Source organism: Salvelinus fontinalis, chromosome 6 (assembly GCF_029448725.1).
Source record: "Salvelinus fontinalis isolate EN_2023a chromosome 6, ASM2944872v1, whole genome shotgun sequence".
Classification (NCBI taxonomy): Eukaryota; Metazoa; Chordata; class Actinopteri; order Salmoniformes; family Salmonidae; genus Salvelinus; species Salvelinus fontinalis.
Genome location: NC_074670.1, coordinates 18,569,011 through 18,588,659, shown reverse-complemented (window position 1 = coordinate 18,588,659; position 19,649 = coordinate 18,569,011). Strand labels below are relative to the sequence as shown.

At 44.5% G+C, this 19,649-nt stretch overlaps 1 protein-coding gene across 1 annotated transcript; it reads left to right on the top strand.

The window, feature by feature from the left end:
• The first annotated feature begins 417 nt into the window (after positions 1-417).
• Positions 418-19,601, top strand: LOC129857251 (uncharacterized). Its single transcript, XM_055925302.1, has 4 exons — positions 418-460; positions 1,186-2,055; positions 15,753-16,735; positions 16,908-19,601. Exons 2-4 carry the CDS (start codon positions 1,191-1,193, stop codon positions 18,693-18,695), a joined length of 3,636 nt encoding a protein of 1,211 aa, XP_055781277.1. The 5' UTR covers positions 418-460; positions 1,186-1,190; the 3' UTR covers positions 18,696-19,601.
• The last annotated feature ends 48 nt before the right edge of the window (positions 19,602-19,649 follow it).

The window sequence follows — 19,649 nt, the reverse complement described above, 5'->3', positions numbered from 1 at the left end:
TAGCATTTTGTTCAGAAAACAGGAGGCACATACTGTTTTTAAAAGATGTTGAGAATATGTGAAATCATAATTTTATAGACGCATCCCAAAAAATAATAAAACATATGTTCTGCCATTAAATATCCCCCTTGTAGTTTTATGCTTTTTCCCACTCAGTGCAAAGTTCCATTCACAGGTCAGGCAGGTAGCCTAGTGGTTAAGAGTGTTGTCCAGTAACTGAAAGTTCGTTGGTTCGAATCCTGAGCCCACTAGGTGAAAAATCTGCCGATGTGCCATTGAGCAAGGCCCTTTACCCCAATTTCTATTGTAAGTCGCTCTGGATAAGAGCCTCTTCTTAAAGAATCAAATATTATTTGTTATTGTAATACCCCTCCACGACAGTAGGTGTCATTAAGTGTGTAAAGTGCCGGATGTTTTTGTCCCACTGTTGTAGAAGACGGAAGCAGATCGGTCGCGGTTTGTGAGTGATTCAATTACAACAAATTGTGTGTTACAAAATAAATTAAACATACGTTTTAATCAGTATTTAGGCTAGATAGTAACATTGTGCAACAAGCGTTATACAGTATCACAGATCAGTCACATAAGATAGTTTCTGGATATTTTTCGGACAGTGAAGAGCGCATGCCTCCATGGCCACAAGGTGTTTCTGTCCAGGTGGAGCATCTGAAAATTAGCCATCTTCACTGTTGCAATCAGAACTGAGGTGATCTGCGGAAGTCCATATGTCGTCATAATTTACCTGCTTATTCTGTCAATGGTTATAATAGTTAGGTAGTTTTTATTGACGTTGGGCATTTTTGCGCTTATGATTTTAATTAGGTTTGCTAAGTGACTAGCTACCGTTAGCTAGCTACAAGTCAAAGTTAATATGGTGAATGTTGTCGTCACAGTCAGTGCGTTCATGTATTCAGCTCGCTCACTGCACTTGCTTGAATATGGCTAGTTACTTTTTCTATATTTCAGAATCAGTGTCAAACATACATTGTCTTAGCTGTTTTCTGACGTTTTCTGCCAACATTAGCATAAAAGCATTCAACATTTTGTTTTGTAATGACAGTTACTTTTAGTGACACGAATTGTATTATGGTCTGGTCTTACTGTACATAATTCTGATGGCTTTTGTCCTGATCCTGAAATGGTCGCATTAGAGAATTATATCAATGGATTGTGTTTGTCTCACAGGTACCATGTCAGACTTCACCATCGATATCCAGCTGACAGAACTAGGGTTCCCTGACATCTTGCAGCCCAGAGAAACAACCTGTGTGAAGGAGACACCATCGCCTTCGGCCTCTAACAATATCTCCCCTGGATCCCTGGCTAACCTCCAAACCCCCAGTTCCTCGCTGCCTCCTGCTGCACTCACCCCCACAGCTGTGGACACAGAACTGGTCGGTGTAGATCAGCTGGTTTCTGTAGACTCACAGACTGCTTCTACAGTTCAACAGGTTGCCTCACAGACTGGCCCTCACATTACAGTAACCCCAAATCCCTCTGGGCCCCCTGAGACACTGACAATACTCTGCCCACCCCCTCCTTCTACACACAAACCCGTGGCAGTGCCACACACTTCACGGCCTGTTAGTCCCATATTGCTACCCAAGAGTTTAGCAAGTGGTCAAAGCAATAGCCTTCACCAAAACCCCAAAATAACTAAAACTGTCCTAATATCTGTGTCTCGTGTTGAAGCTGGTACTGTGTTGACTACTGTACCAGCTACTTCCACTCCCCCTGTTGAACACTTAAGAACCATTGAGAATGATTTTGAGCTGCCACTGGCAGACCAGACTGCAATGTTTCAGACCACTCCAAAACCTGTAAACACAGGGAAGCTAGGAAGGACGGTCACTGATAAAGCTGAGGAAGAAGAACCTGGTGAAAAAATAGGAGGGAAAGGTGTTTTCGGTGATGGGAAAGTGCAAGGACCGAAAGAGAAAGTAGCAGAAGTTGCAAAGAGTTTAGAGGAGGATTCTGAGGAAACAGATGACAGTGAGGTTTCTGAGAATGAGGATGATGATGAAGAGGAAGAGGAGGAGGAGGAACTGGACCCAGGTAGGCTACAGCTCTCAAATCATAATACCTTATTGTCACAACATTTTTTAGCCTTATTGTCAAATTTTTTTTTTTAGCTTAAAACAGTTGTAAGTTCACATACGTTAATGTGCACGTCTATGCTTATTTCCTATTCATGTTGTTTGTTAAAGCTCCCAAACAGTCATTCTGATTCCATTGGAAAATAGCCTTTTGAGTGACTAAAACATCAACTGTAATATTTTTTCCCTGGTTAAAAATGCTAAAAATGTGTCAAACTACCAGGAAGTCTGAAAATGCAGACTGAGTGAGCGGGGAGCTAGTAGGCTGAGTGAGGTGAGGAGCTCACCTTGAGTAAAGTTTTTTTTAAACACTGATGTCAAGCAACATGTTTGCAGTGAGATTATCTCAAGCAAATTCGCTGATGCTAAAAGCAACTAAAACAACATTGAAATTGCATGCAACATTCAATTCTGTCATACATCACATAATGGTTTCACACCAAAAAATTATCCAACTGTTTGGTTATGTAACAGCATCCATATCGAAAAAAATGTTGGCTGTATGATTTAGCTAGCTAGCCCAAAACGAATTGTCAGCACTGTTTATCAGGTGAGCTAGCTAGTTCTTCTTGGACAATTTCAGTTTCAATTTCAGTTCACTTTACAGGGGAGGTCTGGGTACTTTTCATTACATATAGTACTTTCAGAAAATATTCATACCCCTTGACTTTTTCCTCATTTTGTTGTATTACAAAGTGGGATTAAAATGGATTTCATTGTAATTTTTTGTCAAAAATGTTTGATGGAAAATAAAACACTATCTTGATTAGATATGTATTCAACCCCCTGAGTCAATACATGTTAGTCACCTTTGGCAGGGATTAAAGAGCTTTGTCTCTAAGAGCATTGCACACCTGGATTGTACAATATTTGCCCATTTATTCTTAAAAAAAATATTCTGTGTCAAATTGGTTGTTGATCATTGCTAGACAGCCATTTTCAAGTCTTGCCATTGATTTTCAAGACGGTTTTAGGTCAAAACTGTAACTAGGCCACCCAAGAACATTCAATGTTGTTTTGGTAAGCAACTCGTGTGTATTTGGCCTTGAGTTTTAGGTAATTGTCCAACTGGAGGATGAATTTGTCTTCCAGTGTCTGTTGGAAAGTAAACTGAACCATGTATTCCTCTAGGAAATATGCCTGTGCTTAGCTCTATTCCGTTTCTTTTTATCTAAAAAAAATACCGTCCCCAGTCCTTTCCGTTGACAAGCATACCCATAGCATGATGCAGCCACCACCATGCTTGAAAATGTGAAGAGTGGTACTCAGTTAAGTGTTGGATTTTCCCCAAACATAACGCTTTGTATTGAGATAAAAAAAATAACATTTCTTAGCCAAATTTTTTGCAGTATTACTTAAGTGCCTTATTGCAAACAGGAAGCCTGTATTCTGTACAGGCTTCGTTCTTTTCACTGTCATTTATCAAATAAAATTTTATTAGTCACATGCGCCAAATACAGCAGACCTTACAGTGAAACGCTTACTTGCGAGCCCCTAACCATCAATGCAGTTTTAAAAAATATGGATAAGAATTAAAAGTAACAAGTAATTAAAGAGCAGCAGTAAAATAACAATAGTGAGACTATATACTGTGCAGGGGGGTACCGGTACAGAGTCAATGTGCGGGGCACCGGTTAGTTGAGGTAATATGTACAGTCGTGGCCAAAAGTTTTGTGAATGACACAAATATTAATTTCCACAAAGTTTGCTGCTTCAGTGTCTTTCAATATTTTTGTCAGATGTTACTATGGAATACTGAAGTATAATTACAAGCATTTCATAAGTGTCAGACTTTTATTGACAATTACATGAAGTTGATGAAGACCTCTGCAATCCGCCCTGGCATGCTGTCAATTAACTTCTGGGCCACATCCTGACTGATGTCAGCCCATTCTTGCATAATCAATGCTTGGAGTTTGTCAGAATTTGTGGGGTTTTGTTTGTCCACCCGCCTCTTGAGGATTGACCACAAGTTCTCAATGGGATTAAGGTCTGGGGAGTTTCCTGGCCATGGACACAAAATATCGATGTTTTGTTTCCCGAGCCACTTAGTTATCACTTTTGCCTCATGGCAAGGTGCTCCATCATGCTGGAAAAGGCATTGTTCGTCACCAAACTGTTCCTGGATGGTTGGGAGAAGTTGCTCTCAGAGGATGTGTTGGTACTATTCTTTATTCATGGCTGTGTTCTTAGGCAAAATTGTGAGTGAGCCTACTCCCTTGGCTGAGAAGCAACCCCACACATGAATGGTCTCAGGATGCTTTACTGTTGGCATGACACAGGACTGATGGTAGCGCTCACCTTGTCTTCTCCGGACAAGTTTTTTTCCAGATGCCCCAAACAATTGGAAAGGGGATTCATCAGAGAAAATGACTTTACCCCAGTTCTCAGCAGTCCAATCTATTTACCTTTTGCAGAATATCAGTCTGTCCCTGATGTTTTTCCTGGAGAGAGGTGGCTTCTTTGCTGCCCTTCTTGCTGCCCTTCTTGACACCAGGCCATCCTCCAAAAGTCTTCACCTCACTGTGTGTGCAGATGCCCTAACACCTGCCTGCTGCCATTCCTGAGCAATCTCTGTACTGGTGTTGCCCTGATCCCGCAGCTGAATCAACTTTAGGAGACGGTCCTGGCGCTTGCTGGACTTTCTTGTGCGCCCTTCTTCACAACAATTGAACCGCTCTCCTTGATCCGATAAATGGTTGATTTAGGTGCAATCTTACTGGTAGCAATATCCTTGCCTGTGAAGCCCTTTTTGTGCAAAGCAATGATGATGGCACGTGTTTCCTTGCAGGTAACCATGGCTGACAGAGGAAGAACAATGATTCCAAGCACCACCCTCCTTTTGAAGCTTCTAGTCTGTTATTCAAACTCAATCAGCATGACAGAGTGATCTCCAGCCTTGTCCTCATCAACACTCACACCTGTGTTAACGAGAGAATCACTGACATGATGTCAGCTGGTCCTTTTGTGGCAGGGCTGAAATGCAGTGGAAATGTTTTTTGGGGATTCAGTTAATTTGCATGGCAAAGAGGGACTTGGGAATTCATTGCAATTCATCTGATCACTCTTCATAACATTCTGGAGTATATGCAAATTGCCATCATACAAACTGAGGCAGCAGACTGTGAAAATTAAAATTTGTGTCATTCTCAAAACTTTTGGCCACGACTGTACATGTAGGTAGAGTTATTAAAGTGACTATGCATAGATGATAACAACAGAGTAGCAGCGGTGTAAAAGAGAGGAGGGGGGTAACAATGCAAAAGTCTGGGTAGCCATTTGACTAGATGTTCAGAAGTCCTTATGGCTTGGGGGTAGAAGCTGTTTAGAAGCCTCTTGAACCTAGACTTGGTGCTCCCGTACCGCTTGCCGTGCGGTAGCAGAGAAAAGAGTCTGACTAGGGTGGCTGGAGTCTTTTACAATTTTTAGGGTTTTCCTCTGACACCGCCTGGTATAGAAGTTCTGGATAGCAGGAAGCTTGGTCCCAGTGATGTACTGGGCCGTTCGCACTACCCTCTGTAGTGCCTTGCTGTCGGAGGCCGAGCAGTTGCCAAACCAGGCAGTGATGCAACCAGTCAGGATTCTCTCGATGGTGCAGCTGTAGAAACTTTTGAGGATCTGAGGTCCCATGCCAAATCTTTTCAGTCTCCTGAGGGGGAATAGGTTTTGTCGTGCCCGCTTCACGACTGTCTTGGTGTGCTTCGACCATGTTAGCTTGTTGGTGATGTGGACACTAAGGAGCTTGACGCTCTCAACCTGCTCCACTGCAGCCCCGTTGATGAGAATGGGGGCGTGCTCGGTACTCTTTTTCCTGTAGTCCACAATCATCTCTTTGGTCTTGATCACGTTGAGGGAGAGGCTGTTGTCCTGGCACCACACGGCCAGGTCTCTGACCTCCTCCCTATAGGTTGTTTCATTGTTGTCGGCGAGACAGCCTATAGGTCAGGCCTACCACTGTTGTGTCATTGGCAAACTTAATGATGGTGTTGGAGTCGTGCCTGGCTGTGCAGTCATGAGTGAACAGGGAGTACAGCAGGGGGCTGAGCAAGCACCCCTGAGGGGATCCTGTGTTGAGGATCAGCATGGCGGATGTGTTGTTACCTACCCTTACCACCTGGGGGCGGCCCGTCAGGAAATCCAGAATCTAGTTGCAGAGGGAAGTGTTTAGTCCCATAGTCTTTAGCTTATTGATTAGCTTTGAGGGCACTATGGTGTTGAACGCTGTCTGTAGTCAATTAATAGCATTCTCACATACAGTGGGGAGAACAAGTATTTAATACACTGCCGATTTTGCAGGTTTTCCTACTTACAATGCATGTAGAGGTCTGTAATTTTTTTATCATAGGTACACTTCAACTGTGCGAGATGGAATATAAAACAAAAATCCAGAAAATCACATTGTATGATTTTTAAGTAATTAATTTGCATTTTATTGCATGACATAAATATTTGATCACCTACCAACCAGTAAGAATTCCGGCTCTCACAGACCAGTTTTTCTTTAAGAAGCCCTCCTGTTGTCCACTCATTACCTGTATTAACTGCACCTATTTGAACTCGTTACCTGTATAAAAGACACCTGTCCACACACTCAATCAAACAGACTCCAACCTCTCCACAATGGCCAAGACCAGAGAGCTGTGTAAGGACATCAGGGATAAAATTGTAGACCTGCCCAAGGCTGGGAAGGGCTACAGGACAATAGGCAAGCAGCTTGGTGAGAAGGCAACAACTGTTGGCACAATTATTCGAAATTGGAAGAAGTTCAAGATGACGGTTAATCACCCTCGGTCTGGGGCTCCATGCAAGATCTCACCTCGTGGGGCATCAATGATCATGAGGAAGGTGAGGGATCAGCCCAGAACTACACGGCAGGACCTGATCAATGACCTGAAGTGAGCTGGGACCACAGTCTCAAAGAAAACCATTAGTAACACACTACGCCGTCATGGATTCAAATCCTGCAGCGCACGCAAGGTCCCCCTGCTCAAGCCAGCGCATGTCCAGGTCCGTCTGAAGTTTGCCAATGACCATCTGGAAATCCAGAGGAGGAATGGGAGAAGGTCATGTGGTCTGATGAGACAAAAATAGAGCTTTTTGATCTAAACTCCACTCGCCGTGTTTGGAGGAAGAAGAAGGATGAGTACAACCCCATGAACACCATCCCAACCGTGAAGCATGGAGGTGGAATTATCATTCTTTGGGGATGCTTTTCTGCAAAGGGGACAGGACGACTGCACCGTATTGAGGGGAGGATGGATGGGGCCATGTATCGCGAGATCTTGGCCAACAACCTCCTTCCCTCAGTAAGAGCATTGAAGATGGGGCGTGGCTGGGTCTTCCAGCATGACAACGACCCGAATCACACAGCCAGGGCAACTAAGGAGTGGCTCCGTAAGAAGCATCTCAAGGTCCTGGAGTGGCCTAGCCAGTCTCTAGACCTGAACCCAATAGAAAATCTTTGGAGGGAGCTGAAAGTCTGTATTGCACAGCGACAGCCCCGAAACCTGAAGGATCTGGAGAAGGTCTGTATGGAGGAGTGTGCCAAAATCCCTGCTGCAGTGTGTGCAAACCTGGTCAAGAACTACAGGAAACATATGATTTCTGTAATTGCAAACAAAGGTTTCTGTACCAAATATTAAGTTCTGCTTTTCTGATGTATCAAATACTTACGTCATGCAATAAAATGCAAATTAATTATTTAAAAATCATACAATGTGATTCTCTGAATTTTTGTTTTAGATTCCGTCTCTCACAGTTGAAGTGTACCTATGATAAAAATTACAGACCTCTACATGCTTTGTAAGTAGGAAAACCTGCAAAATCGGCAGTGTATCAAATACTTGTTTTCCCCACTGTAGGTGTTCCTTTTGTCTAGGTGGGAAAGGGCAGTGTGGAGTGCAATAGAAATTGCATCATCTGTGGATCTGTTGGGGCGGTATGCAAATTCTAGTGGGTCTAGGATTTCTGGTATTATGGTGTTGATGTGAGCCATGACCTGTCTTTCAAAGCACTTTATGGCTGCAGGTGTGAGTGCTACGGGTCGGTAGTCATTTAGGCAGGTTACCTTAGTGTTCTTGGGCACAGGCACTATGGTGTTCTGCTTAAAACACGTTGGTGTTACAGACTCCGACAGGGAGAGGTTGAAAATGTCAGTGAAGACACTTGACAGTTGGTCAGCGCATGCTCGCAGTACAGGTCCTGGTAATCCATCTGGCCCTTGTGAATGTTGACCTGTTTAGAGGTCTTTCTCACATCGGCTGCAGAGAGTGTGATCACACAGTCTTCTGGAACAGCTGGTGCTATCATGCATGTTTCAGTGTTATTTGCCTCGAAGTGAGCTTAGAAGTAGTTTAGCTCGTCTGGTAGGCTCGTGTCACTGGGCAGCTCTCGGCTGTGCTTCCCTTTGTAGTCTGTAATGGTTTCCAAGCACTGCCACATCCGACAAGCGTCAGAGCCGGTGTAGTACGATTCTATCTTAGTCCTGTATTGACGCTTTGCTTGTTTGATGGTTCGTCAGAGGGCATAGCGGGATTTCTTATAAGCTTCCTGGTTAGAGTCCCGCTCCTTGAAAGCGGCAGCTCTAGCCTTTAGCTCAGTGCGGATGTTGCCTGTAATCCATGGCTTTATGTTAGTATTGTGGAGTACTGCAACGTTGTTGATACATCCTCATTTATCTCCTATCACAGCCATTAAACACTGTTTTAAAATCACCATTGGCCTCCTGGTGAAATCCCTGAGCGGTTTCCTTCCTCTCCGGCAACTGAGTTAGTAAGGGCGCCTGTATCTTTGTAGTGACTGGATGTATTGATACACCATCCAAAATGTAATTATTAACTGCAACATGCTCAAGCTGTCATCACGAGTCACATATCCCTGGGAATTATTATTTTATTTTTTTTATCTACTGACTGGTCTTTGGTTGGATCTGTGCTTGAAATTCACAACTCGACTGAGGGGCCTTACAGATAGTTGTATGTGTGGGGTACAGAGATGGGGCAGTCTTTTAAAAATCATGTGAGTCCATGCAACTTATTATGTGACATGTTAAGCACATTTGTACTCCTGATCTTGCCATAACAAAAGGGTTGAATACTGATTGACTCAAGACGTTTCAGATTTTCATTTTTTATTAACTTTTAAACATCTATAAAAACATAATTCCACTTTGACATTATGGGGTACCGTGTGTAGATCAGTGACACAAAATCTAAATGGAATACATTTTTAATTCAGGCTGTAACGTAACAAAATGTGTAAATAGTTGAGGGGTGTGAATGCTTTTTGAAGGCACTGTATACAGTGCATTTGTAAAGCATTCAGACCCCTTGACTTTTTCCACATTTTGTTATCTTACAGCCTTATTCTAACATAGATTTAAATCGTTTTTTCCCTCATCAATCTACACACACTACTCCATAATGACAATGCAAAAACAGTTTTTTATAATCTTTTGCTAATGTATACAAAATTAACTGAATAAGGCTGTAACAAAATGTGGAAAAGTGGAAGGGGTCTGAATACTTTCCGAATGCACTGTATGTATGCTTTTGTAATTATTCAGAACCCTTCCCTTTTTCCACATTTTGTTACAATGCAGCCTTATTCTAAAATGGATTAAGTAAATAAAAATGATCAGCAATCTACACAATACCCCATAATGGCAAAGCCAAAAACAGGTTTGTAGAAATTTTAGCAAATTTATAAATAAAAATGAAATACCTTATTTACATAACTATTCAGACCGTTTGCTATGAGTCTCAATTGAGCTCGGGTGCATTCTCTTTCCATTGATCATCCTTGATGTTTCTACAACGTGATTGGAGTCGACCTGTGGTAAATTTTTTATTGATTGGACATGATTTGGAAAGGCACACACCTGTCTGTGTCAGGTGCCACAATTGACAGTGCATGTAAGAGCAAAAACCAAGCCATGAGGTCGAAGGAATTGTACATAGTGCTCTGAGACAGGATTGTGTCGAGGCACAGATCTGGGGAAGGGTACCAAAACATTCTGCAGCATTGAAGGTCCCAGAAGGACAACCATCTCTGCAGCGCTCCATCAATTAGTCCTTTATGGTAGAGTGGTCAGACGGAAGCCACTCCTCAGTAAAAGGCACATGACAGTCTGCTTGGAGTTTGCCAAAAGGCACCTGAAGACTCACAGACCATGAGAAATATGAATCTCTGGTCTGATAAAATCAAGATTGAACTCTTTGACCTGAACGCCAAGCATCACATCTAGAGGAAACCTGGCACCATTCCTACGATGAAGCATGGTGGTGGCAGCAGCATGCTGTGGGGATGTTTTTCAGCGGCAGGAACTTAGAGAATAGTCAGTATCAAGGGAAGATGAACGGAGCAAAGTACAGAGCGATCCTGAGTGAAAACCTGCTTCAGGACCTCAGACTGGGGTGAAGATTCACCTTCCAACAGGACAATGACCATAGGCACACAGCCCAGACAATGCAGGAGGGGTTGCGGGACAAGTCTCTGAATGTCCTTGAGTGGCCCAGCCAGAGCCCGGACTTGAACCCGATCGAACATCTCTGGAGAGACCTGAAAATAGCTGTGCAGCATCGCTCCTCATCCAACCTGACAGAGCTTGAGAGGATCTGCAGAGAAGAATGGGAGAAACTCCCCAAATATATGTGTGCAAAGCTTGTAGCGTCATACACAAGAAGACACATGCTGTAATTACTGCCAAAGGTGTTTCAACAAAGTACTGAGTAAAGAGTCTGAATAGTTATGTAATTGTGTTTTAAATGTTTTAAATAAATTAGCAGAAATGTCTAAACCTGTTTTTGCTTTGTCATTATGGGGTGTTGTGCGTGTGTGTAGATTTATATATATTTTTTAATATGAATACTTTCCGAAGAGACTCGTGTGTGTGTGTACACCAACACACAGAGACATTACCAGTCAAAAGTTTGGACTCACCTCCTCATTCAAGTTTTTTTTTAGCATTTTTACTATTTTCTACATTCTAGAATAATAGTGAAGACATGAAAACTATGAAATAACACATGGAATCATGTAAACTCAGCAAAAAAAGAAACGTCCTCTCACTGTCAACTGTGTTTATTTTCAGCAAACTTAACATGTGTAAATATGTGTATGAACATAACAAGATTCAACAACTGAGACATAAACTGAACAAGTTCCACAGACACGTGACTAACAGAAATTGAATAATGTGTCCCTAAACAAAGGGGTGGTCAAAATCAAAAGTAACAGTCAGTATCTGGTGTGGCCACCAGCTGCATTAAGTACTGCAGTGCATCTCCTCCTCATGGACTGCACCAGATTTGCCAGTTCTTGCTGTGAGATGTTACCCCACTCTTCCACCAAGGCACCTGCAAGTTCCCAGACATTTCTGGGGGGAATGGCCCTAGCCCTCACCCTCCGATCCAACAGGTCCCAGACATGCTCAATGGGATTGAGATCTGGGCTCTTCGCTGGCCATGGCAGAACACTGACATTCCTGTCTTGCAAAAAAAAAAAAAACACGACTCGTCAGTGAAGAGCACTTTTTGCCAGTCCTGTCTGGTCCAGAGACGGTGGGTTTGTGTCCATAGGCGACGTTGTTGCCGGTGAGGTTTAGTGAGGACCTGCCTTACAACAGGCCTACAAGCCCTCAGTCCAGCCTCTCTCAGCCTATTGCGGACAGTCTGAACACTGATGGAGGGATTGTGCGTTCCTGGTGTAACTCGGGCAGTCGTTGTTGCCATCCTGTATCTGTCCTGCAGGTGTGATGTTCGGATGTACCGATCCTGTGCAGGTGTTGTTACACGTGGTCTGCCTCTGTGAGGACAATCAGCTGTCCGTCCTGTCTCCCTGTAGCGCTGTCTTAGGCATCTCACAGTACAGACATTGCAATTTATTGCCCTGGCCACATCTGCAGTCCTCGTGCCTCCTTGTGGCATGCCTAAGGCACGTTCACGCAGATGAAGCAGGGACCCTGGGCATCTTTTTTTTTTTTTTTTTCAGAGTCATTAGAAAGGCCTCTTTAGTGTCCTAAGTTTTCATAACTGTGTCCTTAATTGCCTACCGTCTGTCTTAACGACCGTTCCATAGTTGCATGTTCATGAATTGTTTATGGTTCATTGAACAAGCATGGGAAACAGTGTTTAAACCCTTTACAATGAAGATCTGTGAAGTTATTTAGATTTTTACGAATTATCTTTGAAAGACCGGGTCCTGAAAAAGAGACTTTTCCTTTTTTGCTGAGTTTAGTAACCAAAAAAGTGTTCAACAACTCAAAATATATTTTAGATTATTTAAAGTAGCCACCCTTTGCCATGACAGCTTTTCACACCCTTGACATTCTCTCAACCAGCTTCACCTGGAATGCTTTTCCAACAGTCTTGAAGGAGTTCCCACATATGCTGAGCACTTGTTCGCTGCTTTTCCTTCACTCTGCAGTCCAACTCATCCCAGACCATCTAAATTGGGTTGAGGTTGGGTGATTGTGGAGGCCAGGTCATCTGATGCAGCACTCCATCACTATCCTTATTGGTCAAATAGCCCTTACACAGCCTGTAGGTGTGTTGGGTCATTGTCCTGTTGAAAAACAAATGATAGTCCCACTAAGCACAAACCAAATGGGATGGCGTATCGCTGCAGAATGCTGTGTTAGCCATGCTGGTTAAGTGTGCCTTCAAATCTAAATAAATCACTGACAGTGTCACCAGCAAAGCACCATCACACCTCCTCCATGCTTCACGGTGGGAACCACACATGCGGAGTTCATCCGTTCACCTACTCTGCGTCTGACAAATTTGGACAGATTTCCACCGGTCTAATGTCCATTGTTCGTGTTTCTTGTCCCAAGCAAGTCTCTTCTTCTTATTGGTGTCCTTTAGTAGTGGTTTCTTTGCAGCAATTCGACCATGAAGGCCTGATTTATACAGTCTCCTCTGAACAGTTGCTGTTGATGTGTCTGCTACTTGAACTCTGTGAAACATTTATTTGGGCTGCAATTTCGGAGGCTGGTAACTCTAATGAACTTATCCTCGGCAGCAGAGGTAACTCTGGGTCTTCCTTTCCTGTGGCGGTCCTCATGAGCCAGTTTCATCACTAATAGCCTACTAACCAAGACTTCGGACCAAACCTTTTTCAATACCTTATTTGCATACCCATTTTCCATTTTATTTATTGGTAGGTAAGTTTAACCTTCTTTCCTACCAACACTACCGGCTACCGATGTCATTCTTCTGTGAGCTGCTCCATGCCACAACCAGTTGAGAGCTGCTCCATGCCACAACCAGTTGAGAGCTGCTCCATGCCACAACCAGTTGAGAGCTGCTCCATGCCACAACCAGTTGAGAGCTGCTCCATGCCACAACCAGTTGAGAGCTGCTCCATGCCACAACCAGTTGAGAGCTGCTCCATGCCACAACCAGTTGAGAGCTGCTCCATGCCACAACCAGTTGAGAGCTGCGTGCTTTTGCTGCCTGCAGATGATATTCTGCTGAAACTAGACTCTGAGTAGCGTGCATTTGAATATATTCCACATGCTTTGTGATTTGTGTTGGCTACTTTACATGATTTTTTTATTATACTGCTTAATTGTTAAGTCGTACACCTCCACTACATTGCTTTGATACGTATAAGTGGGGATTAAGAAGTGAGGATCGACAATGCCCACTGAAAGAAAAGTGGGTATAGGGTTTATACTTGCGTATAGCCTCCACTACACTACTCGCCCTTTTGTGTTTTACAAAAAGTGCACTCCACTACATGTGCCGGTATTACAGTTGCTGTCCTTTCAGCATCAAAAGCCTGTAACACACTGAAGGTCCAATAGGTTCCCCACTGTGCAAACATGTATACAATATATATATATATATAAGGCTTTTACAATTTCCCATGGTCTCTCCATACTAATAGTGAGCGTGCAACTTTCCAAACATTTCCCCCACTCTTCCCTAGCAGGCAGTCAAGGAAATTCTGACAAAGTTCTGACAAATATTTTTCAACGCAAGTAAAAGTTAGTAATGTTACGATTAAAGTAGGAAGCCCAGGTTTCAATAGGCGATGAGATATTAATGTTTCAAGAAAAAAGGAATGTGTATATATTTGGCCTGGCCAAACTGTTTTATATGCTGACTAAATGGAACTGATAATTATGCGTTTTCTTTTACTCCACTGGCCAATTGAGACATGGATTTTCTATGTGTGCCATTGAGGTTGAATAGGCGAGACGACAAAAGATTTAAGTGCCTTTACAACGGGGTAGGTCCCAGGCGCACCGGTTTGTGTCAAGAACTGCAACGCTGCTGAGTTTGTTACGCTCAACAGTATCCCCTGTGTATCAAGAATGGTCCACCACCCAAAGGGCATCCAACCAACTTGACACAACTGTGGGAAGCATTGGATTCAACATGGGCCTGCATCCCATTGGAACCATTTCGACAACTTGTAGAGTCCATGCCCCGACGAATTGAGGCTGTTCTGAGGGCAAAATGGGTGCAACTCAATATTAATGTTTTGTACACTCTGTATATTGACTACCAGACAATGTTCATATGTCATGACTGTCAGTCAGAGGTGGAACCAAGTCATTATTATTCGTGTTGCAAGTCTCAAGTCACAAGGTCCGATTCTCAAGTTGAGTCCCATGTAGAACGGTTGGGTCCAGTCCAAGTCGTGCGTTCTAAGAGCTAGTCGAGTCGCACGTCAAGATAAAAAAAATCTATGCATGCAATGACTTGTTCAACTACAAGTCTTTGTCTATTTCTTGAGGCTACCAGACAGCCCTGTTCATTATTTTGTCTCTAACATATTTTGATTATGTAATTTTTAATTTGAACAACAAATTCCAAATGCAAGTAAATTATTAATTTCAAGCAATATTGACATACCAAGAGACCAGTAGGCCTATGCTAGTTGCTTGAAGCCCCATTGCTGCTGAGCTGGCAAAGTAAACAGTTAATATTCTTGATCACCAAACATTTTTGGAGCTGCGTGTTTGCTCTGCATCGATCCTATAGCTAGCTGTACAGCATGTGACTCCAGTCCACACCTCTGCTATCAATGTCAAGAAGCTTGTGTTAATCTTCCATTTGGCATGTCTCTTGATGTAATGACATGACAACTGCGTCTGAGTTCTTTGCAACCCTTCCCCCGTTCTTTGTTTCATGCTGGCTGAAGACCTAGCTAGCCAGCTACTAGCTAATACAAGACACAGAAGAAAGCAGAAACCTCTAAGTATCTTTGCCTTAGATGAATAGGGGAAACCTCTAATTGCACTGTGTCAGCAAATACAGTATAGTCAAATTTTGGCACCAGTAGAGTAGTTACCTAGCTATGTAAACCACGCCCCTCTGCGAACACCCTTCTGCAATTGTTGGTTACAAGGCGGTACTTATTTAAACGAGGTAAGAGAATATGACAATACCATTGGTGTATTCAAATTTTAGATTTTGTGATGTCACAAATGCCCTTAATATTCCCACCTCTTGAATCCTGGTGTTTGACATTGGGGAGGGGACCAGTAATTTTATGATCAAACTTTTATCAATGAAGAAGCAACAGTCATTCTTAATACTTTAGGTATCCTAGTTTGATCTGGTTTCATCCAAATATCATACATTTCCTGAAAACGTTTTGACTGTGCTGGACCTTTAACCTCATTCCCCCTCTACCTTTCAGAAGCAGAGCCTGGAGGTTCAGGCGAACACCGCTGTAGCGTCTGTGACCTCGTCCTTTCCTCCAGCTTCCAGCTCCAGGAGCACATGAACCTGCACACAGGGGCACGCCCCTACTGCTGTGCCGAGTGTGGCAAGCGCTTCTGTCAGCTGGCCAACTACCGCTCCCACCTGCGGACGCACGCCCAGCCCCAGACGTCAGTCCCACCCGTACAGCTCCGCTGCCGTGTTTGCCTGAAGGGCTTCGATTCTGAGCAGGGTTTGAAGGACCACCTAGCCAAGTCCCACTTTGAGAAGGAGTTCTATGAGTGTGACGCATGCAAGCGCATCTTCACCTGCCTGACCAAGTGTGAGGAGCACCTGGAGGAGCACAAGCGCGAGCTGGCGGACCACGTGTGTCTGCAGTGCTGCCGCCGCTTCCGCCTGCGCCGCTCTCTCCGGCGCCACAAGGAGCGGGGCTGTGTCCGCAGCTATCGCTGCACCGACTGCCCCATGAACTTCAGCCGCAAGAATGCCCTCCTCAAGCACAGCTTCTCCCACCTGGGCCTGCTGCCTTACACCTGCATCCAGTGCCGCGCACATTTCCGCCTGGCCAGGCTCTATCGTAAGCACGAGTGTGAGCCGGAGCGGCTCCACTGCGTGGCATGCCTGGGCGTCTTCCAGAGCCACAACGACTTCCAGAGGCACAAGAGGGAGACGGGCTGCTGGGGCCAGCAGGGGACCAAGGGGGATGAGATCCGCTGTATGGAGTGTGGCCAGGCCTTCTCCACAGCTGACGAGCTGAAGAATCACGCCGGGGCCCACCAGAGGGTGATGACCTGCTCCGAGTGCGGCAAGGGCTTCCGCTCGGCCTTGATGCTGATGTCACACATGGGGGGCCACGCAGGGTCGAGGCCCTGTCTGTGTAAGAACTGTGGCCTGGGCTTCCCTCACCAGCAGGGTTACGAGAGCCACCTCAAGGACTGTGGACGCAAACCCCCTCCTGTGGTGAGTATGGGTTACCCCCCTAAGGACTGTTGAAATACACTGATATATGTTTGTCACTGTATATGGCTCTTTGGAATAAAAGTATTTTCATATTATTTTAGTTTAAGTTGGATTGGATAGAGAAGGGTACAAGTAGCTCTCTGTTCACTGTTGTAACTCTCTCTTTGTGCAGATGGTTCCAAAGAAACCACGGAAAGACCCCCCTGCTGCTCCTTCCAAACCCCTACCCCAGCTCGCTCCAAGGCATCTCCCTGCTCCTGTGAAGAAACCAGAGAGACAAGTGTCAGCACCACTTCCTACTTTGATGAGAATGCCAGGCTCTGCCCCTGCCAGAGTCACTATGGGAGTTCATAACAACACTACTGTCCGCGTTGTGAGCCCTGACCAACCCACTAAGGGGCTGTGGAAGCTCAGCCTGGACAAACAGCCGCCTCCTGGGGTGTCCTTGGTCATGTTTGTCCCTGCCAACACCCCTCTGGCCTCTGGCCTCTCTGGCCCATCCTCCACCCCCCAGCTTCCAGCCCTCTCAGGCACACAGCCCCAGTGGAAGGTATTCAACCCAGCACCAAATCCAGGGGCCCCTCCTCCGGTGCTGTGCCAGTCCAGGTTCACCTCTGAGCCGGGTCTGAGTCTCATTGCAGGGGCAAACCGGCGCTACTCCTCTGATGCCCCGCTGGATTTGGCTTTAAAGACAGTTGACTACGAACAGGAGCCTGCTAATATACTACCTCTTGATCTGTCTAACAAGTCGACTTGCTCCACTCCTCCTGCTAACCTTGTAGTCAAGACTGAACCGAGAGACCCTGGGTTTGCAGAGGAGACTGAGGAAGAAGTATTCACAAGTTTAACAGGTGATAAAAAGGGGATAGTCTTTCAGAGTAAGAGGGAGCCAGGGGAGGATTCTAAAATGGAGGCTATGGCTCAGAATGGGGGAAATGGAGAAGGGAGTGGAGATGAAGACAGGCAAAATGACAGCAGAGATGATGGAACAGCTCAGTCTCAAATGAAGAAGGCAACAAAGCCGGGAGTCCCGTCAACACCACAGCTCCTGACCGTCAAACCGAAGAACACTGCCAAAGTGGATCCAGTGAATCAGCTGAAAATCGAGTCAGTCAGCTCTTTGCACTCCAAAATGCTTCGGGGCTTAGTCCAGATAAAGCAGGAACCACTGTTTCTAGAGGCTGACAGTGGAACACAGAGCTCAGACTTCTGTTCGTACAGCCCGCTGACAGCATTGAAGAGGAAGATTGAGCCAGATGTGGGGCTGGACTTGAGATGGGATGGGGGCACCCCAGGCTGTGTGCTCGACTTGAGGTTGAATGGAGGGAACCCAGCCAGTTGTGATTTGGCGGAGAAAGCAGATGAGAGGAACATGGAAGGAGACTGTGTAGAGGAGGAGCTAGAGGGTGGCGAAAAGGATGGAGCAACAGAGGAAAGAAAAGCAGATGAGGGTGGATCGGAGGAGAGGAAAGAGCAGAAGGATGGATCGGAGGAGAAGGATGGATCGGAGGAGAAGGATGGATCGGAGGAGAAGGATGGAACGGAGGAGAGGAAAGAGGAGAAGGATGGAACGGAGGAGAGGAAAGGGGAGGAGGATGGAACGGAGGAGAGGAAAGGGGAGGAGGATGGAACGGAGGAGAGGAAGGAGGAGAAGGATGGAATGGAGGAGAGGAAAAAGGAGAAGGCTGGATCGGAGGAGAAGGATGGAACGGAGGAGAGGAAAGAGAAGAAGGATGGAACGGAGGAGAGGAAAGAGAAGGATGGAACGGAGGAGAGGAAAGGGGAGGAGGATGGAACGGAGAAGTCTGACACACCTGTTGATGAACCCACAGCCCATAACCCAGAGACACAGCTCCCCTCCTCTCCCATCCCCTCTCCTCCCACCTCACCACCATGTAAAAGACGAAGGTCACTAAGGACAAGGGAAAAGCCTAGAGCCCTACACGACTGTTTATTATAAGGGCAGTACTTTACAGAGTGAAAAGTAAGATTGCTGACAACAATGTTAATTAGGCTGCTTTTTAATGGCCCGAGGAACAGAGGACAATATAACCAAGCCTAATGTAAAACAATTCATACTAGGCTTGTTATTAAATCATAATAGCAACACATTTAGTGAATTAGTGGTGATTTTGATAAACCATGCCTCTACATTAATTTGCCCTTGGGATTTGGTTGTTTTCCTGTATTCCAATGTTTTTTTTGTTAGCTATTGAAGACTTGCGATGTCTATGTTTAATGTACCTGCTAGTGCTTAGTGAGCGAGCTAACAATCCTTGTTGTTAGCTGCTTACTGTGTGGCAAGAGATTGAGATTAGGGTAAATAGTGGCTATTGTTTTCTATATTACAGTAGTTGCGTATGCTGGCAATAGGATCATGCACTTCTTCCAGTGTTACCGCACACATTTCCAAACACTCCATATCTATTTGACTATACCAATATAACTTATTTGTTTTTTTTGTTATAGGTTGTCTAGTTAGTCTTCAATTGAATGTCCTTGTAATTTTTGTAGTTTCTATTCTATATAAGCGGCTGTATGGGGCTTCAGTCGCCAAGGTTTCTTATTCAGGTACTGATGGAGAATGTTTGGGAGCCAGGATTTAATGTACTGTCAACTTTCTGAGAAAAGATTCTCAACAGCTCGGTTTTTGTTTGATTTGAGTTCCATAATGGGTCAAATATGCAAGATATATGTGCTGTCCAATTTATAATGTTAAATTGACTTGTATATCTTTTTCTATCACGTTGAATGTCTTACCCCAACTTCAACTGAATGGTTACAGTGTTTTGTAGAGTTTCAAACATTCTGTTCTGAAATTATGATCTTAAATGATACAAATAAAGATCAACGTATCGGAATGGTATGGAGGGGTTTTCTTGGAAAGCCTTCTTTCATTGACCTATACAGAACA

Excerpts from the sequence above, each read along its gene's own strand:
- LOC129857251 (XM_055925302.1), top strand. The coding sequence starts at position 1,191 with ATGTCAGACTTCACCATCGATATCCAGCTGACAGAACTAGGGTTCCCT. Across the intron at positions 2,056-15,752 it reads GGAGGAGGAACTGGACCCAG|AAGCAGAGCCTGGAGGTTCA; the intron begins GTAGGCTACAGC and ends TCTACCTTTCAG. Across the intron at positions 16,736-16,907 it reads GACGCAAACCCCCTCCTGTG|ATGGTTCCAAAGAAACCACG; the intron begins GTGAGTATGGGT and ends CTCTTTGTGCAG.